The 25,703-nt window shown below is 42.0% G+C and overlaps 1 protein-coding gene across 1 annotated transcript in view; it reads right to left on the reverse strand.

Moving 5' to 3' along the window:
- The window catches only part of ITSN1 (intersectin 1), a 598,457-nt gene that overhangs the window by 334,018 nt on the left and 238,736 nt on the right, over nucleotides 1-25,703 (reverse strand). The window contains exon 11 of the mRNA XM_053705169.1: nucleotides 22,309-22,430. Within this exon, the coding sequence (XP_053561144.1) occupies nucleotides 22,309-22,430 (122 nt within the window). The remainder of the gene's footprint in view (nucleotides 1-22,308; nucleotides 22,431-25,703) is intronic.

The following is a 25,703-nucleotide window of genomic DNA, read 5'->3' on the forward strand; positions in this document are numbered from 1 at the left end:
AATCCCAACTGCATCGGCTTAACAGTACCTGGTCACTCGGGACCAGGAAGCATGGGAGGAGAGGGAGGCATGGGTGGGAACGAACACGTAGGAGACAATGGAACAGCAGGCTTCCACAAGCGCTCCTTGAAAGAGGGCCTCTCACTTAGTCTGATGTCAATTAGGATCAAAAAAAGACACCAATGCCTTGAGATCTTCTGGTAAATCACTGGCAGCAACTTCGTCTTTAATCACATCAGAGAGCCCATGAAAGAAGGCGGCAACAAGGGCTTCATTGTTCCAACCTACCTCTGCGGCAAGCGTACGGAACTCAATGGCATACTGAGCAACAGATCTTGTACCTTGCTGAATGGACATGAGTCGTTCAGCAGCAGAGGAGGAGCAAGCCGGAACATCAAATACCCTTCGAAAGGAGGCCACAAATTCAGGGTAATTTGAAATCACAGGTTTATTAGTCTCCCACAAGGGATTAGCCAAGGCAAGAGCTGTGTCAGAGAGTAACGAGATGAGAAATCCCACGTTAGCTCTGTCAGAGGGAAACGCCTGAGGTAACATCTCAAAGTAAATGCCCACCTGGTTCAAAAACCCTCTGCACTGATTAGGATCACCTCCATATCGCTGAGGTAGAGGTGCAGAACCGGACATGCTCCTGGTAGGACTAGGTGCAGCAGCGGAAACAGGAGCAGCCATAACTTGCGGAACACTTTAGTCCAAATGTGCAGAGCGAGTCAGCAGGGTTTGCAGGGCTAGTGCAAATTGATACAAGCAGTGATCCTGTTCATCCATCCTGGAAATTATGGCAGGTAAAGGTGGATTATTAGCACCATCAGGATTCATGGCCCTTGCGTAATGTCAGGGTGCCAGGAATCAGACAGACGAGAAGTGAAAAAAACCAGAATTTATGCTTACCTGATAAATTTCTTTCTCTTGCGATGTATCGAGTCCATGGATTCATCCAATACTTGTGGGATATTCTCCTTTCCAACAGGAAGTGGCAAAGAGAGCACCCACAGCAGAGCTGTCTATATAGCTCCTCCCCTAACTCCACCCTCCAGTCATTCGACCGAAGGCTAGGAAGAAAAAGGAGAAACTATAGGGTGCAGAGGTGACTGTAGTTTAAACAAAAAAGCTACCTGACTTAATAGCCAGGGCGGGCCGTGGACTCGATACATCACAAGAGAAAGTAATTTATCAGGTAAGCATAAATTCTGTTTTCTCTTGCAAGATGTATTGAGTCCACGGATTCATCCAATACTTGTGGGATACCAATACCAAAGCTTTAGGACACGGATGAAGGGAGGGACAAGACAGGTACCTAAACGGAAGGCACCACTGCTTGTAGAACCTTTCTCCCAAAAATAGACTCCAAAGAAGCAAAAGTATCAAATTTGGAAAATTTGGAAAAAGTATGAAGCGAAGACCAAGTTGCCGCCTTACAAATCTGTTCAACAGAAGCCTCATTTTTAAAAGCCCATGTGGAAGCCACCGCTCTAGTAGAGTGAGCTTTAATCCTTTCAGGAGGCTGCTAGCCAGCAGTCTCATAAGCCAAACGGATGATGCTTTTCAGCCAAAAAGAAAGAGGTTGCCGTAGCCTTTTGACCTCTCCGCTGTCCAGAATAGACAAACAATGAAGATGTTTGACGGAAATCCTTAGTTACTTGTAAGTAGAACTTTAAAGCACGAACCACATCAAGGTTGTGCAACAGACACTCCTTCTTGGAAGAAGGATTAGGACACAGAGAAGGAACAACAATTCCCTGATTGATATTCCTATTAGAAACAACCTTAGGAAGAAATCCAGGTTTGGTACGCAAAACCACCTTATCCGCATGGAAAACAAGATAAGGTGAGTCACACTGTAAAGCAGATAACTCAGAAACTCTTCGAGCCGAGGAGATAGCTACTAAAAAACATAATTTATGTAAGAACTTACCTGATAAATTCATTTCTTTCATATTAGCAAGAGTCCAAGAGCTAGTGACGTATGGGATATACATTCCTACCAGGAGGGGCAAAGTTTCCCAAACCTCAAAATGCCTATAAATACACCCCTCACCACACCCACAAATCAGTTTAACGAATAGCCAAGAAGTGGGGTGATAAGAAAAAAGTGTGAAGCATAAATATAAGGAATTGGAATAATTGTGCTTTATACAAAAAAATCATAACCACCACAAAAAAAGGGTGGGCCTCATGGACTCTTGCTAATATGAAAGAAATGAATTTATCAGGTAAGTTCTTACATAAATTATGTTTTCCTTCATGTAATTAGCAAGAGTCCATGAGCTAGTGACGTATGGGATAATGACTACCCAAGATGTGGATCTTCCACGCAAGAGTCACTAGAGAGGGAGGGATAAAATAAAGACAGCCAATTACGCTGAAAAAAATCCACACCCAAAAATAAAGTTTAAATCTTATAAAGAAAAAAACTGAAAACATAAGCAGAAGATTCAAACTGAAACAGCTGCCTGAAGTACTTTTCTACCAAAGACAGCTTCAGAAGAAGAAAACACATCAAAATGGTAGAATTTAGTAAAAGTATGCAAAGAAGACCAAGTTGCTGCTTTGCAAATCTGATCAACCGAAGCTTCATTCCTAAATGCCCAGGAAGTAGAAACTGACCTAGTAGAATGAGCTGTAATCCTTTGAGGCGGAGTTTTACCCGACTCGACATAAGCATGATGAATTAAAGATTTCAACCAAGATGCCAAAGAAATGGCAGAGGCCTTCTGACCTTTCCTAGAACCGGAAAAGATAACAAATAGACTAGAAGACTTTCAGAAATTCTTAGTAGCTTCAACATAATATTTCAAAGCTCTAACTACATCCAAAGAATGCAAAGATTTCTCCTTAGAATTCTTAGGATTAGGACATAATGAAGGAACCACAATTTCTCTACTAATGTTGTTGGAATTCACAACCTTAGGTAAAAATTTAAAAGAAGTTCGCAACACCGCCTTATCCTGGTGAAAAATCAGAAAAGGAGACTCACAAGAAAGAGCAGATAATTCAGAAACTCTTCTGGCAGAAGAGATGGCCAAAAGGAACAAAACTTTCCAAGAAAGTAATTTAATGTCCAATGAATGCATAGGTTCAAACGGAGGAGCTTGAAGAGCCCCCAGAACCAAATTCAAACTCCAAGGAGGAGAAATTGACTTAATGACAGGTTTTATACGAACCAAAGCTTGTACAAAACAATGAATATCAGGAAGATTAGCAATCTTTCTGTGAAAAAGAACAGAAAGAGCAGAGATTTGTCCTTTCAAGGAACTTGCAGACAAACCTTTATCCAAACCATCCTGAAGAAACTGTAACATTCTCGGAATTCTAAAAGAATGCCAGGAAAAATGATGAGAAAGACACCAAGAAATATAAGTCTTCCAGACTCTATAATATATCTCCCTAGATACAGATTTACGAGCCTGTAACATAGTATTAATCACAGAGTCAGAGAAACCTCTTTGACTAAGAATCAAGCGTTCAATCTCCATACCTTTAAATTTAAGGATTTGAGATCCTGATGGAAAAAAGGACCTTGCGACAGAAGGTCTGGCCTTAAAGGAAGAGTCCACGGATGGCAAGAGGCCATCCGGACAAGATCCGCATACCAAAACCTGTGAGGCCATGCTGGAGCTACCAGCAGAACAAACGAGCATTCCTTCAGAATCTTGGAGATTACTCTTGGAAGAAGAACTAGAGGCGGAAAGATATAGGCAGGATGATACTTCCAAGGAAGTGACAATGCATCCACTGCTTCCGCTTGAGGATCCCTGGATCTGGACAGATACCTGGGAAGTTTCTTGTTTAGATGAGAGGCCATCAGATCTATTTCTGGAAGTCCCCACATTTGAACAATCTGAAGAAATACCTCTGGGTGAAGAGACCATTCGCCCGGATGTAACGTTTGGCGACTGAGATAATCCGCTTCCCAATTGTCTATACCTGGGATATGAACCGCAGAAACTAGACAGGAGCTGGATTCCGCCCAAACCAGAATTCGAGATACTTCTTTCATAGCCAGAGGACTGTGAGTCCCTCCTTGATGATTGATGTATGCCACAGTTGTGACATTGTCTGTCTGAAAACAAATGAACGATTCTCTCTTTAGAAGAGGCCAAGACTGAAGAGCTCTGAAAATTGCACGGAGTTCCAAAATATTGATCGGTAATCTCACCTCCTGAGATTCCCAAACCCCTTGTGCTGTCAGAGACCCCCACACAGCTCCCCAACCTGTAAGACTTGCATCTGTTGAAATTACAGTCCAGGTCGGAAGAACAAAAGAAGCCCCCTGAACTAAACAATGGTGATCTGTCCACCACGTCAGAGAGTGTCGTACAATCGGTTTTAAAGATATTAATTGAGATATCTTTGTGTAATCCCTGCACCACTGGTTCAGCATACAGAGCTGAAGAGGTCGCATGTGAAAACGAGCAAAGGGGATCGCGTCCAATGCAGCAGTCATAAGACCTAGAATTTCCATGCATAAGGCTACCGAAGGGAATGATTGTGACTGAAGGTTTCGACAAGCTGATATCAATTTTAGACGTCTCTTGTCTGTCAAAGATAGAGTCATGGACACTGAATCTATCTGGAAACCTAAAAAGGTTACCTGTGTCTGAGGAATCAATTAACTTTTTGGTAAATTGATCCTCCAACCATGATGTTGAAGAAACAACACAAGTCGATTCGTATGAGATTCTGCTAAATGTGAAGACTGAGCAAGTACCAAGATATCGTCCAAATAAGGAAATACCACAATACCCTGTTCTCTGATTACAGACAGAAGGGCACCGAGAACCTTTGTAAAAATTCTTGGAGCTGTAGCTAGGCCAAACGGCAGAGCCACAAACTGGTAATGCTTGTCTAGGAAAGAGAATGTCAGAAACTGATAGTGATCTGGATGAATCGGAATATGCAGATATGCATCCTGTAAATCTATTGTAGACATATAATGCCCTTGCTGAACAAAAGGCAGGATAGTCCTTACAGTTACCATTTTGAATGTTGGTATCCTTACATAACGATTCAATATTTTTAGATCCAGAACTGGTCTGAAGGAATTCTCCTTCTTTGGTACAATGAAGAGATTTGAATAAAACCCCAGTCCCTGTTCCAGAACTGGAACTGGCATAATTACTCCAGCCAACTCTAAATCTGAAACACATTTCAGAAATGCTTGAGCCTTCGCTGGGTTTACTGGGACACGGGAAAGAAAACATCTCTTTACAGGAGGCCTTATCTTGAAGCCAATTCTGTACCCTTCTGAAACAATGTTCTGAATCCAAAGATTGTGAACGGAATTGATCCAAATTTCTTTGAAAAAACGTAATCTGCCCCCTACCAGCTGAGCTGGAATGAGGGTCGCACCTTCATGTGGACTTAGGAGCTGGCTTTGATTTTCTAAAAGGCTTAGATTTATTCCAGACTGGAGATGGTTTCCAAACTGATACTGCTCCTGAGGATGAAGGATCAGGCTTTTGTTCCTTGTTGTGACGAAAGGAACGAAAACGATTATTAGACCTAAATTTACCTTTAGATTTTTTATCCTGTGGTAAAAAAGTTCCTTTCCCTCCAGTAACAGTTGATTAGACCTAAATTTACCTTTAGATTTTTTATCCTGTGGTAAAAAAGTTCCTTTCCCTCCAGTAACAGTTGAGATAATAGAATCCAACTGAGAACCAAACAATTTATTACCCTGGAAAGAAAGGGAAAGCAGAGTAGACTTAGAAGACATGTCAGCATTCCAAGTTTTAAGCCATAAAGCTCTTCTAGCTAAAATAGCTAGAGACATATACCTGACATCAACTCTAATGATATCAAAGATGGCATCACAAATAAAATTATTAGCATGTTGAAGAAGAATAATAATGCTATGAGAATTATGATCTGTTACTTGTTGCGCTAAAGCTTCTAACCAAAAAGTTGAAGCTGCAGCAACATCCGCTAAAGATATAGCAGGTCTAAGAAGATTACCTGAACACAAGTAAGCTTTTCTTAGAAAGGATTCAATTTTCCTATCTAAAGGATCCTTAAAGGAAGTACCATCTGCCGTAGGAATAGTAGTACGCTTAGCAAGAGTAGAGACAGCCCCATCAACCTTAGGGATTTTGTCCCAAAACTCTAATCTGTCAGATGGCACAGGATATAATTGCTTAAAACGTTTAGAAGGAGTAAATGAATTACCCAAATTATTCCATTCCCTGGAAATTACTTCAGAAATAGCACCAGGGACAGGAAAAACTTCTGGAATAACTACAGCAGATTTAAAAACCTTATCTAAACGTTTAGATTTAGTATCAAGAGGACCAGAATCCTCAATTTCTAATGCAATTAGGACTTCTTTAAGTAAAGAACGAATAAATTCCATTTTAAATAAATATGAAGATTTATCAGCATCAACCTCTGAGACAGAATCCTCTGAACCAGAAGAACCATTATCAGAATCAGAATGATGATGTTCATTTAAAAATTCATCTGAAAAATGAGAAGTTTTAAAAGACTTTTTACGTTTACTAGAAGGAGGAATAACAGACATAGCCTTCTTAATGGATTTAGAAACAAAATCTCTTATGTTATCAGGAACACTCTGAGTATTAGATGTTGACGGAACAGCAACAGGTAATGTAACAGTACTAAAGGAAATATTATCTGCATTAACAAGTTTGTCATGACAAACAGTACAAACAACAGCTGGAGGAACAGATACCATAAGTTTACAGCAGATACACTTAGCTTTGGTAGCTCCAGCACCAGGCAGCGATTTTCCAGAAGTATCTTCTGACTCAGTTTCAACGTGGGACATCTTGCAATATGTAATAGAAAAAACAACATATAAAGCAAAATTGATCAAATTCCTTAAATGACAGTTTCAGGAATGGGAAAAAATGCCAGTGAACAAGCTTCTAGCAACCAGAAGCAATAAATAATGAGACTTAAATAATGTGGAGACAATAGTGACGCCCATATTTTTTTTTTTAGCGCCAAAAATGACGCCCACATTATTTGGCGCCTAAATGCTTTTGGCGCCAAAAATGACGCCACATCCGGAACGCCGACACTTTTGGCGCAAAAGAACGTCAAAAATGACGCAACTTCCGGCGACACGTATGACGCCGGAAACAGAAAAAAAAAATTTTGCGCCAAAAAAGTCCGCGCCAAGAATGACGCAATAAAATGAAGCATTTTCAGCCCCCGCGAGCCTAACAGCCCACAGGGGAAAAGTCAAATTTTAAGGTAAGAAAAAAATTGATTTATTCATATGCATTATCCCAAATATGAAACTGACTGTCTGAAATAAGGAATGTTGAACATCCTGAGTCAAGGCAAATAAATGTTTGAATACATATATTTAGAACTTTATAAAAAAGTGCCCAACCATAGCTTAGAGTGTCACAGAAAATAAGACTTACTTACCCCAGGACACTCATCTACATGTTGTAGAAAGCCAAACCAGTACTGAAACGAAAATCAGCAGAGGTAATGGTATATATATATATAAGAGTATATCGTCGATCTGAAAAGGGAGGTAAGAGATGAATCTCTACGACCGATAACAGAGAACCTATGAAATAGACCCCGTAGAAGGAGATCATTGAATTCAAATAGGCAATACTCTCCTCACATCCCTCTGACATTCACTGCACGCTGAGAGGAAAACCGGGCTCCAACCTGCTGCGGAGCGCATATCAACGTAGAATCTAGCACAAACTTACTTCACCACCTCCATAGGAGGCAAAGTTTGTAAAACTGATTTGTGGGTGTGGTGAGGGGTGTATTTATAGGCATTTTGAGGTTTGGGAAACTTTGCCCCTCCTGGTAGGAATGTATATCCCATACGTCACTAGCTCATGGACTCTTGCTAATTACATGAAAGAAACAGAACTTTCCAAGATAAAAGTTTAATATCTATGGAATGCAAAGGTTCAAACGGAACCCCTTGAAGAACTTTAAGAACCAAATTTAAACTCCATGGCGGAGCAACAGGTTTAAACACAGGCTTGATCCTAAAGCCTGACAAAACGCCTGAACATCTGGAACATCCGCCAGACGCTTGTGTATAAGGATAGACAAAGCAGATATTTGTCCCGTTAAGGAACTAGCTGATAGCCCCTTCTCCAATCCTTCTTGGAGAAAAGAAAAAGAAAAATCCTAGGAATCCTGATCTTACTCCATGAGTAACCCATGGAATCACACCAGTAAAGATATTTACGCCATATCTTATGATAGATTTTCCTGGTGACAGGCTTTCGAGCCTGAATCAAGGTATCAATGACCGCTTCAGAGAAACCACGCTTTGCTAAAATCAAGCGTTCAATCTCCAAGCAGTCAGACGCAGAGAAAGTAGGTTTGGATGCTTGAATGGACCTTGAATCAGAAGGTCCTGCCTCAGCGGCAGAGTCCATGGTGGGACGGATGACATATCCACCAGGTCTGCATACCAAGTCCTGCGTGGCCACGCAGGTGCTATCAAAATCACCAAAGCTCTCTCCTGCTTGATTCTGGCAATCAGACGAGGAAGGAGAGGAAATGGTGGAAACACATAGGCCAGGTTGAAGGACCAGGGCACTGCTAGAGCATCTATCAGCACTGCCTGGGGATCCCTTGACCTGGACCCGTAACAAGGAAGCTTGGCGTTCTGACGAGACGCCATCAGATCCAATTCTGGTGTGCCCCATAGCCGAATCAGTTGGGCAAACACCTCCGGATGGAGCTCCCACTCCCCCGGATGAAAAGTCTGACGACTTATGAAATCCGCTTCCCAGTTCTCTACCCCTGCTGAAAGATGGCAAGAGTGAGTCTCTGCCCATCAGATTATTTTGGAAACCTCTGTCATCGCTAGAGAACTCCTTGTTCCCCCTTGATGATTGACATAAGCAACAGTCGTGATGTTGTCCGACTGAAATCTGATAAATTTGGCCGCAGCCAGTTGAGGCCACGCCTGAAGCGCATTGAATATTGCTCTCAGTTCCAGAATATTTATCGGGAGGAGAGTCTCCTCCCGAGACCATAACCACTGAGCTTTCAGGGAGTTCCAGACTGCACCCCAGCCCAGCAGGCTGGCATCTGTCGTAACTATGACCCATTCTGGTCTGCGGAAACACATTCCCCGAGACAGGTGAACCTGTGATAACCACCAGAGAAGAGAATCTCTGGTCTCCTGATCCAGATCTATCTGAGGAGATAAATCTGCATAATCCCCATTCCACTGTTCAAGCATGCGTAGTTGCAGTGGTCTGAGGTGTAAGGGAGCAAACGGAACTATGTCCATTGCCGCTACCATGAGTCCGATTACCTCCATACACTGAGCCACTGACGTCCGAAGAATGTAATGAAGGGCTCGGCAGGTGTTTATGAGTTTTAATTTCCTGACCTCTGTCAGAAATATTTTCATTTCTACCGAGTCTATCAGAGTTCCTAGGAAGGAAACTCTTGTGAGAGGGAAGAGAGAACTCTTTTTTATGTTCACCTTCCACCCATGAGATCTCAGAAAAGCCAACACGATGTCCGTGTGACACTTGGCTAGTTGGAAAGTTGACGCTTGAATTAAGATGTTGTCTAGATAAGGCGCCACTGCTATGCCCCGCGGTCTTAGAACTGCTAGAAGGGACCCTAGCACTTTTGTGAAAATTCTGGGAGCCGTGGCCAACCCGAACGGAAGGGCCACGAACTGGTAATGTCTGTCCAGAAAGGCGAACCTGAGAAACCGGTGATGATCTCTGTGGATAAGGATTTGCAGATACGCATCCTTTAAGTCCACGGTGGTCATATATTGACCCTCCTGGATCAGTGGCAGAATAATCCGAATAGTCTCCATCTTGAAAGACAGGACTCTGAGGAATTTGTTTAGGATCTTGAGATCCAAGATTGGTCTGAAAGTTCCTTCTTTTTGGGAACAACAAACAGGTTGGAGTAAAACCCTTGCCTCTGTTCCGCTCTTGGAACTGGGTGAATCACTCCCATGGTAAGTAGGTCTTCTACACAGCGTAAGAATGCCTCTTTTTTTGTCTGGTTTGCAGACAATTGAGAAATGTGAAATCTCCCCCCTGGGGGGAGTCTTTGAAGTCCAGAAGATATCCCTGGGAAACAATTTCTAAAGCCCAGGAATCGTGAACATCTCTTGCCCAAACCTGAGTGAAGAGAGTGTCTGCCCCCTACTAGATCCGGTCCCGGATCGGGGGCTACCCTTTCATGCTGTCTTGGAGGCAGCTGCAGGCTTCTTGGCCTGTTTACCCTTGTTCCAAGCCTGGTTAGGTCTCCAGACTGACTTGGATTGAGCAAAATTCCCCTCTTGCTTTGCAGCGGGAGAAGCTGAAGCGGGACCACTCTTGAAGTTTCGAAAGGAACGAAAATTATTTTGTTTTGTCTTTATTTTATTTGTTTTATCCTGAGGGAGGGTATGGCCCTTCCCTCCAGTGATGTCTGAAATAATTTCCTTCAGTTCAGGCCCAAATAGGGTCTTTCCTTTGAAAGGGATGGTCAAAAGCTTTGATTTTGATGACACATCAGCTGACCAGGACTTGAGCCATAACGCTCTATGCGCTAAAATGGCAAACCCTGAATTTTTTGCCGCTAATTTAGCCAGTTGAAAAGCGCCATCTGTAATGAAAGAATTAGCCAGCTTAAGAGCCTTAATTCTATCCAGAATATCATCTAATGGGGTCTCCCCCTGGAGAGTCTCCTCTAGAGCCTCAGACCAAAAAGCAGCTGCAGTAGTTACAGGAACAATGCATGCAATAGGTTGGAGAAGAAAACCTTGATGAACAAAAATTTTCTTTAGGAGACCCTCTAATTTTTTTATCCATAGGATCTTTGAAAGCACAACTGTCTTCAATAGGTATAGTTGTACACTTAGCTAGTGTAGAAACAGCTCCCTCCACCTTAGGGACCATCTGCCACGAGTCCCGCATGGTGTCAGATATGGGAAATATTTTCTTAAAAGTAGGAGGGGGGGGGGGGGGCGAACGGTATACCTGGTCTATCCCACTCCTTAGAAACAATATCCGCAATCCTCTTAGGAACCGGAAAAACATCAGTGTAAACAGGAACCTCTAAGTATTTGTCCATTTTACACAATTTCTCTGGAACCACAATAGGGTCACAATCATCCAGAGTCGCCAATACCTCCTTGAGCAACAAGCGGAGGTTTTCTAGCTTGAATTTAAAGGCCGTCATATCAGAGTCTGTCTGAGGGAGCGTCTTTCCTGAATCAGAATTCTCTCCCTCAGACAGCAAATCCCTCATCCCTACCTCAGAACATTGTGAGGGAATATCAGATACAGCTACTAAAGTGACAGAAAGCTCGGCATTTGTTCTTAACCCAGAGCTATCACGCTTCCTTTGCAACCCAGGCAGTTTAGATAAAACCTCTGTGAGGGTAGAATTCATAACTGTTACCAAGGTAAATGAAGTAGACGCACTAGAGGTACTTGGAGTCACTTGTGCGGGCGTTACTGGTTGTGACACTTGGGGAGAACTAGATGGCATAACCTCATTTCTTTCTGTCTGAGAATCCTCTAGCGCTACATTTTTAAGGGCTACAATATGCTCTTTAAAATTTATAGACATATCAGTACAAGTGGGACACATTCTAAGAGGGGGTTCCACAAAGGCTTCTAAACATATCGAAAAAAGAGTTTCCTTGATGGCAGACATGTTTAACAGGCTAGTAATGAAACGAGCAAGCTTGGAAAACACTTTATTTCAAAGTAAAAACAACAGTTAGAAAAAACGGTACTGTGCTTTTAAGAGAAAAAAAGGTGCACACATTCTGCAAAACAGTCTAAAAATGCAGCAAACTTTTCGAAATGTTTACAGTGTATTCATAAAGCTTTAGTAAGATTGCCCCACCAGCAAAATAAACATTTAACCCCTTAATGTAAAAACCGGATTGACAAACGTCAAAAAACGGAAAAAAACAGTCAGCTCCTTGCCACAGCTCTGCTGTGGCGCCTACCTGCCCTTAGGGGTTGATTTTGTGGGAAAAATACTTCTTTTTTGCCCTTAAATTACAGCAGGACCCTCCGGTGTAGCAGCTTGATGACTTGCAATGAAAAAACAACTGCACAACTGAGGCGCGAAAATAGGCCCCTCCCACCTCACTCGATGTCTGTGGGACCTTAAAGAAACACACTAAAGTGCTTCTAGCTAGCCATGTGGGTTAAAAAAACTTAAATAAGCCAAAAGAACCTCCAACAGTTCCTCAAAAAACGTTTTCTAATACTCTAATAAAAACGTTAGCCTTCTTAACCAAATAAGTGTCAACCAGGATTAATTTAGCCCTTATGCAAGCTGGTAATTCCACACTAAGTCTCTGAATACAGCTTACCCTTCCCCTCATGGGGATACTGTCAGCCTTTTCTTGAAATATCACAGCGTTTCTAGAAAAAAATGACTGAACATACCTCAGTGCAGCATAGCATGCAAACCGTTCCCCAACTGAAGTTTCTTCTACTCCTCAGCCTCTGTGGGAACAGCAGTGGATCTTAGTTACAAAATGCTAAGATCATCCTCCATGCAGAAATCTTCATCTCTTTTCTGCTTGAGAGTAAATAGTACACACCGGTAACATTTAAAATAAACTCTTGCTTGAGAAAATAAAAACATTTTTGTCACCACAATCACTTTACCATTCCTTATTGCTTAGTGCCGGCAAAGAGAATGACTGGGGGGTGGAGTTAGGGGAGGAGCTATATAGACAGCTCTGCTGTGGGTGCTCTCTTTGCCACTTCCTGTTGGGAAGGAGAATATCCCACAAGTATTGGATGAATCCATGGACTCGATACATCTTGCAAGAGAAATAATCACACCTTTATTAATAGCAAAAAATAATAAAAAGTCCACAAGTCAAATAACAAGCCAGGAATCAAAACCAGAGCTGGTAGACGAGCAGAGTCAGGAGCCAAAGCAAATAGTCAGACAAGGCGAGTCAGGATCCAAAGCGAGTAGTCAGACAAGCCGGAATCAGGAACAAGGAGAACAGCAGAGTCAGGAACAAGCCAGTGATCAGGAACCAGGAGGGACATCAGACAGCCAGGTAATACACAGGAGCTCTCACAAACAGGTCTGAGACAACGCAAGGGCAAAGCATACTGAACAGAGGCCCTTTAAATAAAGGGAGCATCCTGTCTCATACGAATGACGTACACCAGTCTGGCCATAAAAGGAAGTGCAGGAAATGAGCAGCATCACACACAGTATGCACCAGAGTCAGCAAGAGAGGTGAGTAAAATGGCTGCCAGCAGCACATGGCAAACACAACAGGGAAAAAACCCTGACAACCATAAAAATCAATAGGCGATACTCTCTTCGCATCCCTCTGACAAACACTGTACTCTGAGAGGAAAGTTTGTAAAAAAAAAAGTGTGGGTGTGGTGGGAGGTGTATTTATAGGCATTTTGAGGTTTGGGAAACTTTACCCCTCGTGGTAGGATTGTATATCCAATACGTCACTAGCTCATGGACTCTTGACAGTTACATGAAAGAAAAAAAATTTCCCTTAAAAGGGAAGGGAAAGTAGTCTAGACTTAGAAGTCATGTCCGCAGACCAGTACTTCAGCCAAAGCGCCCGACGGGTCTGTACTGAGAAACCAAAAATCTTAGCATTCAGGCGAATAATCTGCATGTTTGCTCTTAGATAAAATAATTAGCGATTCTCAAAGCTTTAATTCTTTCATGAAAAACATCAAGGGGACCCTCCACCTCGATCAAATCCGCTAAGGAGTCGCACCAGTAGGCCGCAGCTCCAGCAACCGAGGCAACAGTCGCTGACGGTTGAAACAAATATTCTGTATGCTGAAACATTTCTGAGAAAAGTTTCCATCTTCTTATCCATCGGCTCTCTGAACCGACGAGCTATCCTCAAGCGGGATAGTAGTACGCTATGGCTAGCATGAAGATAGTGCCACCCACCTTTTGGACGGAACCCCACAACTCCAGCTGAGAATCCGGGACGAAGGGGAAAAGAAAGATACAATTCTATCCCACTTGTTCTTAATAAATGTTAGCCATTTTTACAGGTACAGGAAAAGTTAGTGGTGCTACCCTGTCCTCGTACACTCTGTCTAATTTAGGGATCAAAGGTTCATCAGGCAACTTGACCTCTGGAACCTCTGTCGACAGAACCTCCTTTAGAAGAAAACACAGGTGTTCAATTTTAAATCTAAAGGCTGGCTCCTCCGCAGCCGGAGGCCTAGAGATAGCAGACTCTGATCGAGAAATTTCACCCTTTGAAGACTCAAGAGTGTGACCCCCATCTTTGGATACTTGAAAAAAAAAAAAGATATAATAAATCACTGGATGACCCCTGGCCCGGAGAGCTATGTTTAGCCTTTCGCTTGCGCTTTGCAGGGCGAAGGTAAAGCACTAAGAGCCCCAGACACGGCCGTCTTTAATGTGCGGTAAAGCCTGATGGTAAAATGCTCCCTCCAGATGGAGAATCAGCCGTGCTACGGGAAGCTGCATGTGATGAGGGAGATGACTGATGGGTATGCACCTCACAGGACGGTGAGTCCTCCGAGGTGGACGGCTTAGTAGTACTAAAGGGGTTAACCTTCTTAGACATAATAACCTTGTTGATGCATATCGAACACAGTTCAGAGGGCGAGCATACCAAGGCCTCCTCACAATATAGTTAATGATCAAAAGGATTTCCAGCCTCCAATAGGTAAATTAAAAAAACCTTTATTCTCTTATATAGGGTCCATAATACAGCAACCTCACAATATAGACAGGGATTACTATTAGGGATAGAGGGAGTACCCTAAAGCATACCAGAATCCTCCATAGCTTGTGCTAATAACAGTAGGACACAGAATAAATTATCTTTTTATTTCTCACAAAACGGCACCTTTATACTCCCAATGACGACTGAGGCACTCACCACCTGCTAGACCCAGGCAAACAGAGAAACAAACGTCTTCTCCGACAGCTAGCTCGGTCAGGAAAGGGAAAACGAAAGTGTGACCACACTGGTCATGTGGTGCACAAGACAGGACCGCCCCTGCTATGAGAAAAAGCGTGCCAAGCTACAAGCTGTGCAGCGTTCAAAGTGAAAGTAAAAACCTGTGTGTTCCGTTACCGCATAACAGTCTACAAGCCCAATAAATCTCCACATAAAGCAGCATAAAGTCAAAGTATCACATTTGATTACTCCCCACTGTTCAATAACCTCCCTCAGGAGGTATTAACACAAGATTCTATTAAGATAAAAGGAGCCACACTGTGACCCTGTCTTCTAGCGTTTTCAACATATGTAAAAATTTAAACGATACTACCAGAATCCATGCTGTGGAACAGAAACACAGCCTCTCAAGTGTGACAGTCTTGTAGCATCGCTCCTGACATGGACTTGAGTGAAGAAAAAGCAGACAGTGAAACTCGTCAACACTGGTTGCTTAAGGAGCTGTGAGCAGGCAGTCTGGATGGGTTTGCAGGAAGACTCTCCCTACATCTCCAGACTCTAACTTTTGTCAATGCTCTCACTGAGAGGCTGACAAGACTACTTAAAACTCCAGTCTCATATTGAAGGGCATACAACCCTCCTGAGGAACAACTCCGAAATCTTCTGACACTTCTCTGCCATCCTCCTGTGACGAAAGGCAAAGAATGACTGGGGGATAGGGGAAGTGGGAGAGGTATTTAAGCCTTTGGCTGGGTGTCTTTGCCTCCTCCTGGTGGCAAGGTTCAGTATTTCCCAACAGTAAGGAATAAAGTCATGGACTCTCCTTATATTAATAAGGAAAAAGCAGCCTTTTATTTTAGTACTGGCAGACTTTCTGCCAGTACTTAAGATGGGGGTGACAATTGTGGGGTGGGGGAGGGAAAATAGCTGTTTGAGAGGGGTCAAGGAAGGATCAGGGGGTGGAATGTGTCAGATGGGAGGATGATCTCTACACTAAGGCTAAATTTAACCCTACAAGCTACCTTATTAACCTCTTCACAGGGCATAATACAAGTGTGGTGTGCAGCAGCATTTAGCGGCCTTCTAATTACCAAAAAGTAATGCCAAAGCCCTATATGTCTGCTATTTCTGAACAAATGGGATCCCAGAGAAGAATTTACAACCATTTGTGCCATGATTGCACAATCGGTTTGTAAATAATTTCAGTGAGAAACCTAAAATTAAGTTAACAATTTTTTTTATTTGATTGCATTTGACGGTGAAATGGTGGCATGAAATACCAAAATGGGCATAGATCAATACTTTGGGTTCTCTACTAAAAAAAATATATAGTTTTGATAGGTAAATATGAAAAAAGGGCTCTATTTCTGTTTAAATGTAGTGATGGCAAAAATGCTAAAAATGCTCTGGTCTTTTTGGGAATTTTTTGTCTAAAATGCCCGGTCCTTAAAGGGTTAAGAGGTCATGTGAGTGCCTTTTTCACACCAGAGCAATATTAAGCTGCAGGTGGTGAGTGAAAGGCCATGAAACCCAAAATTTTTCTTTTATGATTCAGATAGAGTGTGCAACTTTAAACAACTTTCTAATTTACTTCTATTATCAAAATTTCCTTCATTCTCTTGGTATCTTTTGTTAAAAAGCAGAGACAAAAACTCAGGACCAGGCATGTGTCTGGAGCACAATATGGCAGTAGTTTCCCAACAATATTATAGATGTGCAAGAGCGCTAGATAGCAGCACCATTTTCTGCCATGTAGTGCTCTAAACATCTACCTAGGTATCTCTTCAATAAAGAATATTTTGATAATAGAAGTGATTTTTTTTTTTAAATAGTATGCACTGTCTGAATTGCAAAAAACAAAATTTATGCTTACCTGATAAATTTCTTTCTTTCCGGATATGGAGAGTCCACAGTGTCATTCAATTACTAGTGGGAATATCACTCCTGGCCAGCAGGAGGAGGCAAAGAGCACCACACCAAAGCTGTTAAGTGTCACTCCCCTACCCATAATCCCCAGTCAGTCAACCGAAGGGAAATGGAAAAAGGAATAACACAAAGGTGTAGCGGTGCCTGAGGTTTAGACAAAAATAACTGTCTTAATAACTGTATTAATTAAGGGTGGGGTCATGGACTCTCCATATCTGGAAAGAAAAGAAAGTTATCAGTTAACATCAATTTTGTTTTCTTTCCAAAGATATGGAGAGTCCACTACATCATTCAATTAGTAGTGGGAACCAATACCCAAGCTAGAGAACACAGAATGAACAGGGAGGGAGAACAAGACAGGCAGACCTAAACAGAAGGCACCACCGCTTGAAGAACCTTTCTTCCAAAAGAGGCCTCAGCCGAGGCAAAAGTATCAAATTTGGAAAAAGTATGCAGAGAGGACCAAGTTGCAGCCTTGCAAAGCTGTTCTGCAGAAGCTTCATCTTTGAAAGCCCAAGAAGAGGAGACAGACCAAGTGGAATGAGCTGTAATTCTCTCAGGAGGCTGCTGTCCAGCAGTCTCATGAGCAAAACGAATCATACTTCTCAACCAGAGGAAAAGAGAAGTAGAAGTAGCCTTCTGACCCTTATGCTTTCCTGAGAATCAAACAGTGTAGAAGACTGGTGAAAATCCCTAGTTGCCTGTAGGTAGAATTTTAGAGCATGCACAACATCCAAGTTGTGCAACAGACGTTCTTTATGAGAAGGAGAATTTGGACAGAAAGAAGAAACATTAATTTCCTGTTTAATACTTCTATTCGAAACCACTTTAGGAAGAAACCCCAATTTAGTACGAAGAACAGCATGAAAGATAAGGTAAGGCAAATCACAGTGCAAAGCCGAACGTTCCGAAACTCTCCCTGCAGAAGAGATAGCAATAAAAAATAAAACCTTCCAAGATAGCAACTTAATATCTATGGAATGCATTAGCTCAAATAGAGGATGCTGCAAAACTTTAAGAACAAGATTAAGGCTCCAAGAAGGAGCAACAGGTTTAAATACAGGCCTGATTCTGACCAGGGCCTGACAAAAAGATTGAACATCTGACACATCCGCCAGACGCTTGTGTAACAAAATAGATAATGCAGAAATCTGACCTTTCAGACAACAATTGTGATCTTCCGCCCACTGAAAAATCTGTGCCACCTCCTTCATGGCTAAGGAACTCTGAGTTCCTCCCTGGTGGTTGATGTAAGACACTGAGGTGATGTTGTCCGACTGAAACTTGATAAACCGGACTATGGACAATTGAGGCCAAGCAATCAGAGCATTGTACATCGTTCTCAACTCCAAGATGTATATGGGGAGAGCAGACCTCCCGAGTCCATAGTCCCTGCACCTTTAACGAGTCCCAGACTGCTCCCCAGCCTAGCAGGCTGGCGTCCGTGGTCACAATCACCCAGGAAGGTCTCCGGAAGCATGTGCCCTGAGACAGATGGTCCTGAGAAAGCCAACACGGTAGAGTCTCTTGTCGACTGGTCTTGATCTATCCTCAGACAGATCTGAATGGTCTCCATTCCATTGTCTGAGCATGCATAATTGCAGACCTCTCAAATGGAATTGAGCAAAGGGAATGATGTCCATGGAAGCGACCATCAGACCAATTACCTCCAACAGTAGGCTGAAGAGAGAGGCAAGGGGAGAGAATTTTTGATTTTCTGACTTCCGTCAGAAAATTTTTCATAGATAGGTAATCTATTATGGTCCCAAAGAAAACCACCCTTGTAGCAGGAACAAGGGGACTCTTTTCTAGTTTACTTTTCATCCGTGGGAACATAGAAAAGACAACAAGATCTCTGTATGAGAGTTTGCTTGTTGAAAAGATGGGGCCTGAACCAATATGTCATCCAGGTTTGGCAACACTGCAATTCCCCGAGACCTGATCACTGCCAAGAGAGCCCCCAGAACCTTTGAGAAAATTCTGGGAGCTGTGGCAAGGCCAAACGGAAGAGCCACAAACTGAAAGTCTTTGTCTACAAAGGAGAATCTCAGGAATTTGTGATGATCCCTGTGGATGGGAACAAGAAGATACTTGTCCTTTAGGTCTATGTTCGTCATTAACTAACCCTCTTGGACCAAAGGAAGAATGGAATGAATGGTTTCCATTTTGAAGAACGGTACCCTGAGAAACTTGTAGAGGTACTTTAGGTCTAAAATGGGTCGAAAAGTTCCCTCTTTTTTGGAAACCACAAACAGATTTGAATAGAATCATAGACCCTGTTCCCTTACTGGAACAATCACTCCCAGGGAGGAAAGGTCCTGAACGCAGATCAAGAATGCCTCTCTTTTTACCTGGTCTGCAGAAAATCTTGAAAGGTAGAATCTGCCCTTGGGAGGAAAAGTTTTGAATTCTATTTTGTAACCCTGAGACACTATGTCCACAGTCCAAGGATCTGGGACAGCTCATTCTGACAGACTAAGCTGAGGGTTTCTTTGATTGCTTCCCCTTATTCCAAGACTGATTGGGCATCCAAGAAGACTTGGACTGCTCCTGCTTGGAAGAGGGAGAGGAAGACTTTTGAAGTTACGAAAGGAACGAAAATTACTTTGACGTCCTTTGAGTCTGTTCTTCTTGTCTTGCGGTAGAAAAGACCCTTTTCCACCCGAAATATCAGAAATTATTTCTGCCATACCAGGTCCGAACAAGGTCTTCCCCTTGTAAGGAAGCGCCAGAAGCTTAGACTTAGAGGTAACATCAACTGACCAAGATTTTAGCCACAATGCCCTGCGGGCTAGGACAGTGAAGCCAGACATTTTGGCTCCTAGGCTAATAACTTGCATGTTAGCATCAGAAATAAAGGAATTGGCTAGTTTGAGAGCCTTAATCCTATATTGCATCTCCTCCAAAGGAGTCTCTACTAAAATGAATTCAGACATGGCTTTGCACCAATAAGATGCCGCATTTGCTACTGTGGCAATACAAACTGCAGGTTGCCATTAAAGACCTTGATGAACATACATCTTCTTCAAATAAGCTTTAAGCTTTTTGTCCATGGGATCTTTAAAGGAGCAGCTATCTTCTATAGGGATCGTAGTTCTCTTAGACAGAGTAGAAATAACCCCTTCTACTTTAGGCACCGTGCACCAAGAATCTTTAATGGAGTCAGCAACAGAAAATATCTTTTTAAATACGGGGGACGGGGAGAAAGGAATCCCAGGCTTCTCCCATTCCTGTGAAATAATCTTTGTCACACGGTCTGGGACAGGAAAAACTTCCACAGAGGAATGAGCATCATAGTATTTATTAAGTTTACTAGACTTCTTAGTGTTGACAATGACAGAAGTATCTGAGTTGTCCAAAGTAGCCAATACTTTCTTTAACAGTACACAAAGGTGTTCAAGCTTAAATCTGAAGTTTATTTCTTCAGTATCAGATGAAGGAATAATACTGTCCGAATCTGAGATTTCACCCTCAATGGCTACCAGCATATCCTCCTCATCAGACTTATGAGGGAGGGCAACCTGCGTAGCAGTAGGTGGAACAGAAACCTTACTATCTAGATGTCTAATTTTCCTCTTGCGTTTTCCCAGCATAGGAAACGCAGATAATGCTGCAGATACCACAGAAGATACCTGTGCAGCAAAACTGCAAATAAACTCCTCCAGGAGGCTGAGAGGAACTGCAGGGCACTGTATGTGACGCCATAGAGGCTTGGGACGTTTGAGGAGAAAGCTGTGGTATTGCCTGAACAGCATCATCTTGAGAGACATTGGGCTCAGAGGGCAACAATTTATCTTTATATTGAAGTGTTCTAGCTAAGCATGCAGCACAGAATTGCATAGGCAAAACAATTTGTGCCTCTAGGCATAACAAGCATTTGTCAAAAAACACAGAGTCTTGGTCCATGTCCATAATACTAAAAAAAAAAAATCCCCAAATTGTAGAATTTTTTTAAATACACTGTCACTTTAAGAATTTTTAATACCACAATTTGGCTGCCAGAAGTCTCTAAAACTATTGTATAGTAGATCGACACTAAAGAGACTTAAATTCAATGATGCCGCTCTGCTCTGTAAATATCCGATGGCAGAGAGAAGTCACATGACCGGCAGAGAGAAGTCACATGACCGGCAGAGAGAGGAAACTACGCAGCAAGTAAAAGGCGCGCGTCTCCCTCTACCAACAACATAAGATGCAAGTAGCTGCAGCTGGTTTCAAACTCAAGCAGTTTGTCAGTTAGCCTGTTCTAGCTAAGCAAGCAAAGAAAACCAACTGCCAAATTTTACGTTTATACATAAACCCCTGTATAAAACATAAGCCACACACATACTAATAAAGTATTTCAACAAAATTAGCCCAAAGAGGATTATACAGGATTAACCCCTAGTCTCAACATACATAATGTGCCTGCCCACTGCCAAAGAAAATCCTGTATAAAGGACTTTAAAAATGTCCCCATCTAATGCATATGAAATATTCTTCTGAAGTGCAAGTCTCCAAGACCTAGAAGACAAAAGCACTTACCTGCAGTCTAGCTGTCCAGCAGGAAGACAGCTCACAAGGCGTGAAAGGACACATACTCCTTACAGAGACCTGTAGAAAAAGAAAGAACAGAGTAACCCACTCTGGTTTTCTGTACCTTGGGCAGCAATGTGTTAGGAAACAAAGCAAGGTCTACCTCACAACTTCCTAACTGTTTAAAAGCCATCTACTGAAGAGATTGACGTGGACTCAGCTAAACCCAAATCCTTGCTTGCAGGGAAAAGTACCCGAAAAAGGAATTCATTTCTTCAGACACCAAACTTCCCTTCCTCCCTTGACAGAGGCAAAGGGAATCACTGGGGATTATGGGTAGGGGAGTGACACTTAACAGCTTTGCTGTGGTGCTCTTTGCCTCCTCCTGCTGGCCAGGAGTGATATTCCCACTAGTAATTTAATGACGTCGTGGACTCTCCACATCTTAGGAAAGAAAATTAATTTTAGGCTTCAGATCCCTTTAGGAACATATGCACTGTTTATAAAAGAAGTGTCAGAAAAAGTGTTTACATTTTTATTTATTTCTTTTAGACTAAAGTATAAATTGTAAAATTGACATGATTTTTTTTCTTTAATGATGATTATAGAGCATACAATTTTAAATAACTCTTCAATTTACTTCTATTAAATAATTTTCTTCATTCTCTTGGTATCCGTTGTAAAAGAAACAGCAATGCACATGGGTAAGCTAATAACATGAGGCATATATGAGCAGCCACCAATCAGCAGCTCCAGAGTCTACCCAGTTATGCTTTTCAACAAATGATACCAAGAGAACAAAATAAGTTAGAATTTAAGTTATAAATTGATAAGTTTTTTAAAATTGCATGTTCTCTCTTCTTTCATGTCCATTAAATAACATAATTCAGTAATAAACTTCTCATGAATGTGTGATAACTCTATATATGTATATTACAGTACGGTGCAAAACAAATGTGACTAACTTGTAGTTCTCCCTCCCACCATCCTCCAGGATTCTTCTTTCTGATGAGGATAAGTTGGCCAGGAGCCAATGTTAGCTGTTCAGGACCAGTTGCTGTGTAAGATGCAATAACCTGAGCAATTTCTGGAACAAAAATGTACAAGCATTAAAAAAAATCAGTATGAAAATACATAATACTCTGGAATGAAATGAGGAATTCATTTCCACAAACTGCCTCCCAACAACAATTGGAAATAACCTGAAGCTCTGAATTAAAGTAAATGCAAGACAAACATACGATCATAGCAAAGATTCGCCTGAGATTATATATATATATATATATATATAGTCTTTAAAATTCTATTAGTTGTTTAAAGGGACAGTCTACTCCAGAATTGTTGTTTAAAAAGATAGATAATCCCTTTATTGCCCATTCCCCAGTTTTGCATAACCTATACTGTTATATTAATACACGTTTTACCTCTGTGATTACCTTGTATCTAAACCTCTGCAGATTCCCCCCATATTTCAGTTCTTTTGACAGACTTGCATTTTAGCCAATCAGTGCTGACTCATACATAACAGCTAGCGCTGTCTAGCTGTGCAAAACTGTCAAAATGTACTGAGATAAGAGACGGCCTTCCTTTAAAGGCTTATAAATTAGCATATGAGCCTACGTAGGTTTAGCATTCAACAAAGAATACCAGGGGAACAAAGCAAATTTGATGATAAAAGTAAATTCAAAAGTTCCATGCCCTGTCTGAATCATGAAAGTTTAATTTTGACTCGACTGTCCCTTTAAATACTGAAAACATAGAAGTAAAATTTGAGATGATAAAATGTACTTTAGTTTCTATAAATTAATAAGGAGTACCAAGTTGAAACCTAGGTTTCCCTTATCTAATTTCTTCATTAGAGAACCATGGGAGACAGATGATGTGCAAACAATTGCTGCATACAGCTATTTAACATAGTTTAAAGTCATATTAAAAGGGACAGTAAAGTCAATATTAAACTTAAATGACTCAGAAAGAGTGTGCAATTTTCAACAACTTTCCAATTTACTTCTATTAACTAATTTCTTCTATGAACTAATTTGCTTTGTTTAAAAGTATACTTAGGTGGCCTCAGGAGTAGCAATACACTACTGGGAGCTAGTTGATTGGTGGCTTCACATATATGTGTGTCGTTGGCTCATCAGATATGTTCATCTAGCTCAAGCAGAATGAAGATAATTTGATAATGGAAGACAATTGGAAAGTGAGGCATGAAAGAAAAGATCTGGCATTGTCCTTTTAACATTGCTTTATTCCACACAGTGTATCTGTCCCTACATAAAAGGGACACGAAAACAGAATTTATGTTTACCTGATAAATTACTTTCTCCAACGGTGTGTCCGGTCCACGGCGTCATCCTTACTTGTGGGATATTCTCTTCCCCAACAGGAAATGGCAAAGAGCCCAGCAAAGCTGGTCACATGATCCCTCCTAGGCTCCGCCTACCCCAGTCATTCGACCGACGTTAAGGAGGAATATTTGCATAGGAGAAACCATATGGTACCGTGGTGACTGTAGTTAAAGAAAATAAATTATCAGACCTGATTAAAAAAACCAGGGCGGGCCGTGGACCGGACACACCGTTGGAGAAAGTAATTTATCAGGTAAACATAAATTCTGTTTTCTCCAACATAGGTGTGTCCGGTCCACGGCGTCATCCTTACTTGTGGGAACCAATACCAAAGCTTTAGGACACGGATGAAGGGAGGGAGCAAATCAGGTCACCTAAATGGAAGGCACCACGGCTTGCAAAACCTCTCCCAAAAATAGCCTCAGAAGAAGCAAAAGTATCAAACTTGTAAAATTTGGTAAAAGTGTGCAGTGAAGACCAAGTCGCTGCCCTACATATCTGATCAACAGAAGCCTCGTTCTTGAAGGCCCATGTGGAAGCCACAGCCCTAGTGGAATGAGCTGTGATTCTTTCGGGAGGCTGCCGTCCGGCAGTCTCGTAAGCCAATCTGATGATGCTTTTAATCCAAAAAGAGAGAGAGGTAGAAGTTGCTTTTTGACCTCTCCTTTTACCGGAATAAACAACAAACAAGGAAGATGTTTGTCTAAAATCCTTTGTAGCATCTAAATAGAATTTTAGAGCGCGAACAACATCCAAATTGTGCAACAAACGTTCCTTCTTTGAAACTGGTTTCGGACACAGAGAAGGTACGATAATCTCCTGGTTAATGTTTTTGTTAGAAACAACTTTTGGAAGAAAACCAGGTTTAGTACGTAAAACCACCTTATCTGCATGGAACACCAGATAAGGAGGAGAACACTGCAGAGCAGATAATTCTGAAACTCTTCTAGCAGAAGAAATTGCAACCAAAAACAAAACTTTCCAAGATAATAACTTAATATCAACGGAATGTAAGGGTTCAAACGGAACCCCCTGAAGAACTGAAAGAACTAAATTGAGACTCCAAGGAGGAGTCAAAGGTTTGTAAACAGGCTTAATTCTAACCAGAGCCTGAACAAAGGCTTGAACATCTGGCACAGCGGCCAGCTTTTTGTGAAGTAACACAGACAAGGCAGAAATCTGTCCCTTCAGGGAACTTGCAGATAATCCTTTTTCCAATCCTTCTTGAAGGAAGGATAGAATCCTAGGAATCTTAACCTTGTCCCAAGGGAATCCTTTAGATTCACACCAACAGATATATTTTTTCCAAATTTTGTGGTAAATCTTTCTAGATACAGGCTTTCTGGCCTGAACAAGAGTATCGATAACAGAATCTGAGAACCCTCGCTTCGATAAGATCAAGCGTTCAATCTCCAAGCAGTCAGCTGGAGTGAAACCAGATTCGGATGTTCGAACGGACCCTGAACAAGAAGGTCTCGTCTCAAAGGTAGCTTCCAAGGTGGAGCCGATGACATATTCACCAGATCTGCATACCAAGTCCTGCGTGGCCACGCAGGAGCTATCAAGATCACCGACGCCCTCTCCTGATTGATCCTGGCTACCAGCCTGGGGATGAGAGGAAACGGCGGGAACACATAAGCTAGTTTGAAGGTCCAAGGTGCTACTAGTGCATCCACTAGAGCCGCCTTGGGATCCCTGGATCTGGACCCGTAGCAAGGAACTTTGAAGTTCTGACGAGAGGCCATCAGATCCATGTCTGGAATGCCCCACAGCTGAGTGACTTGGGCAAAGATTTCCGGATGGAGTTCCCACTCCCCCGGATGCAATGTCTGACGACTCAGAAAATCCGCTTCCCAATTTTCCACTCCTGGGATGTGGATAGCAGACAGGTGGCAGGAGTGAGACTCCGCCCATAGAATGATTTTGGTCACTTCTTCCATCGCCAGGGAACTCCTTGTTCCCCCCTGATGGTTGATGTACGCAACAGTTGTCATGTTGTCTGATTGAAA

Source organism: Bombina bombina, chromosome 3 (genome assembly GCF_027579735.1).
Source record: "Bombina bombina isolate aBomBom1 chromosome 3, aBomBom1.pri, whole genome shotgun sequence".
Lineage (NCBI taxonomy): Eukaryota > Metazoa > Chordata > Amphibia > Anura > Bombinatoridae > Bombina > Bombina bombina.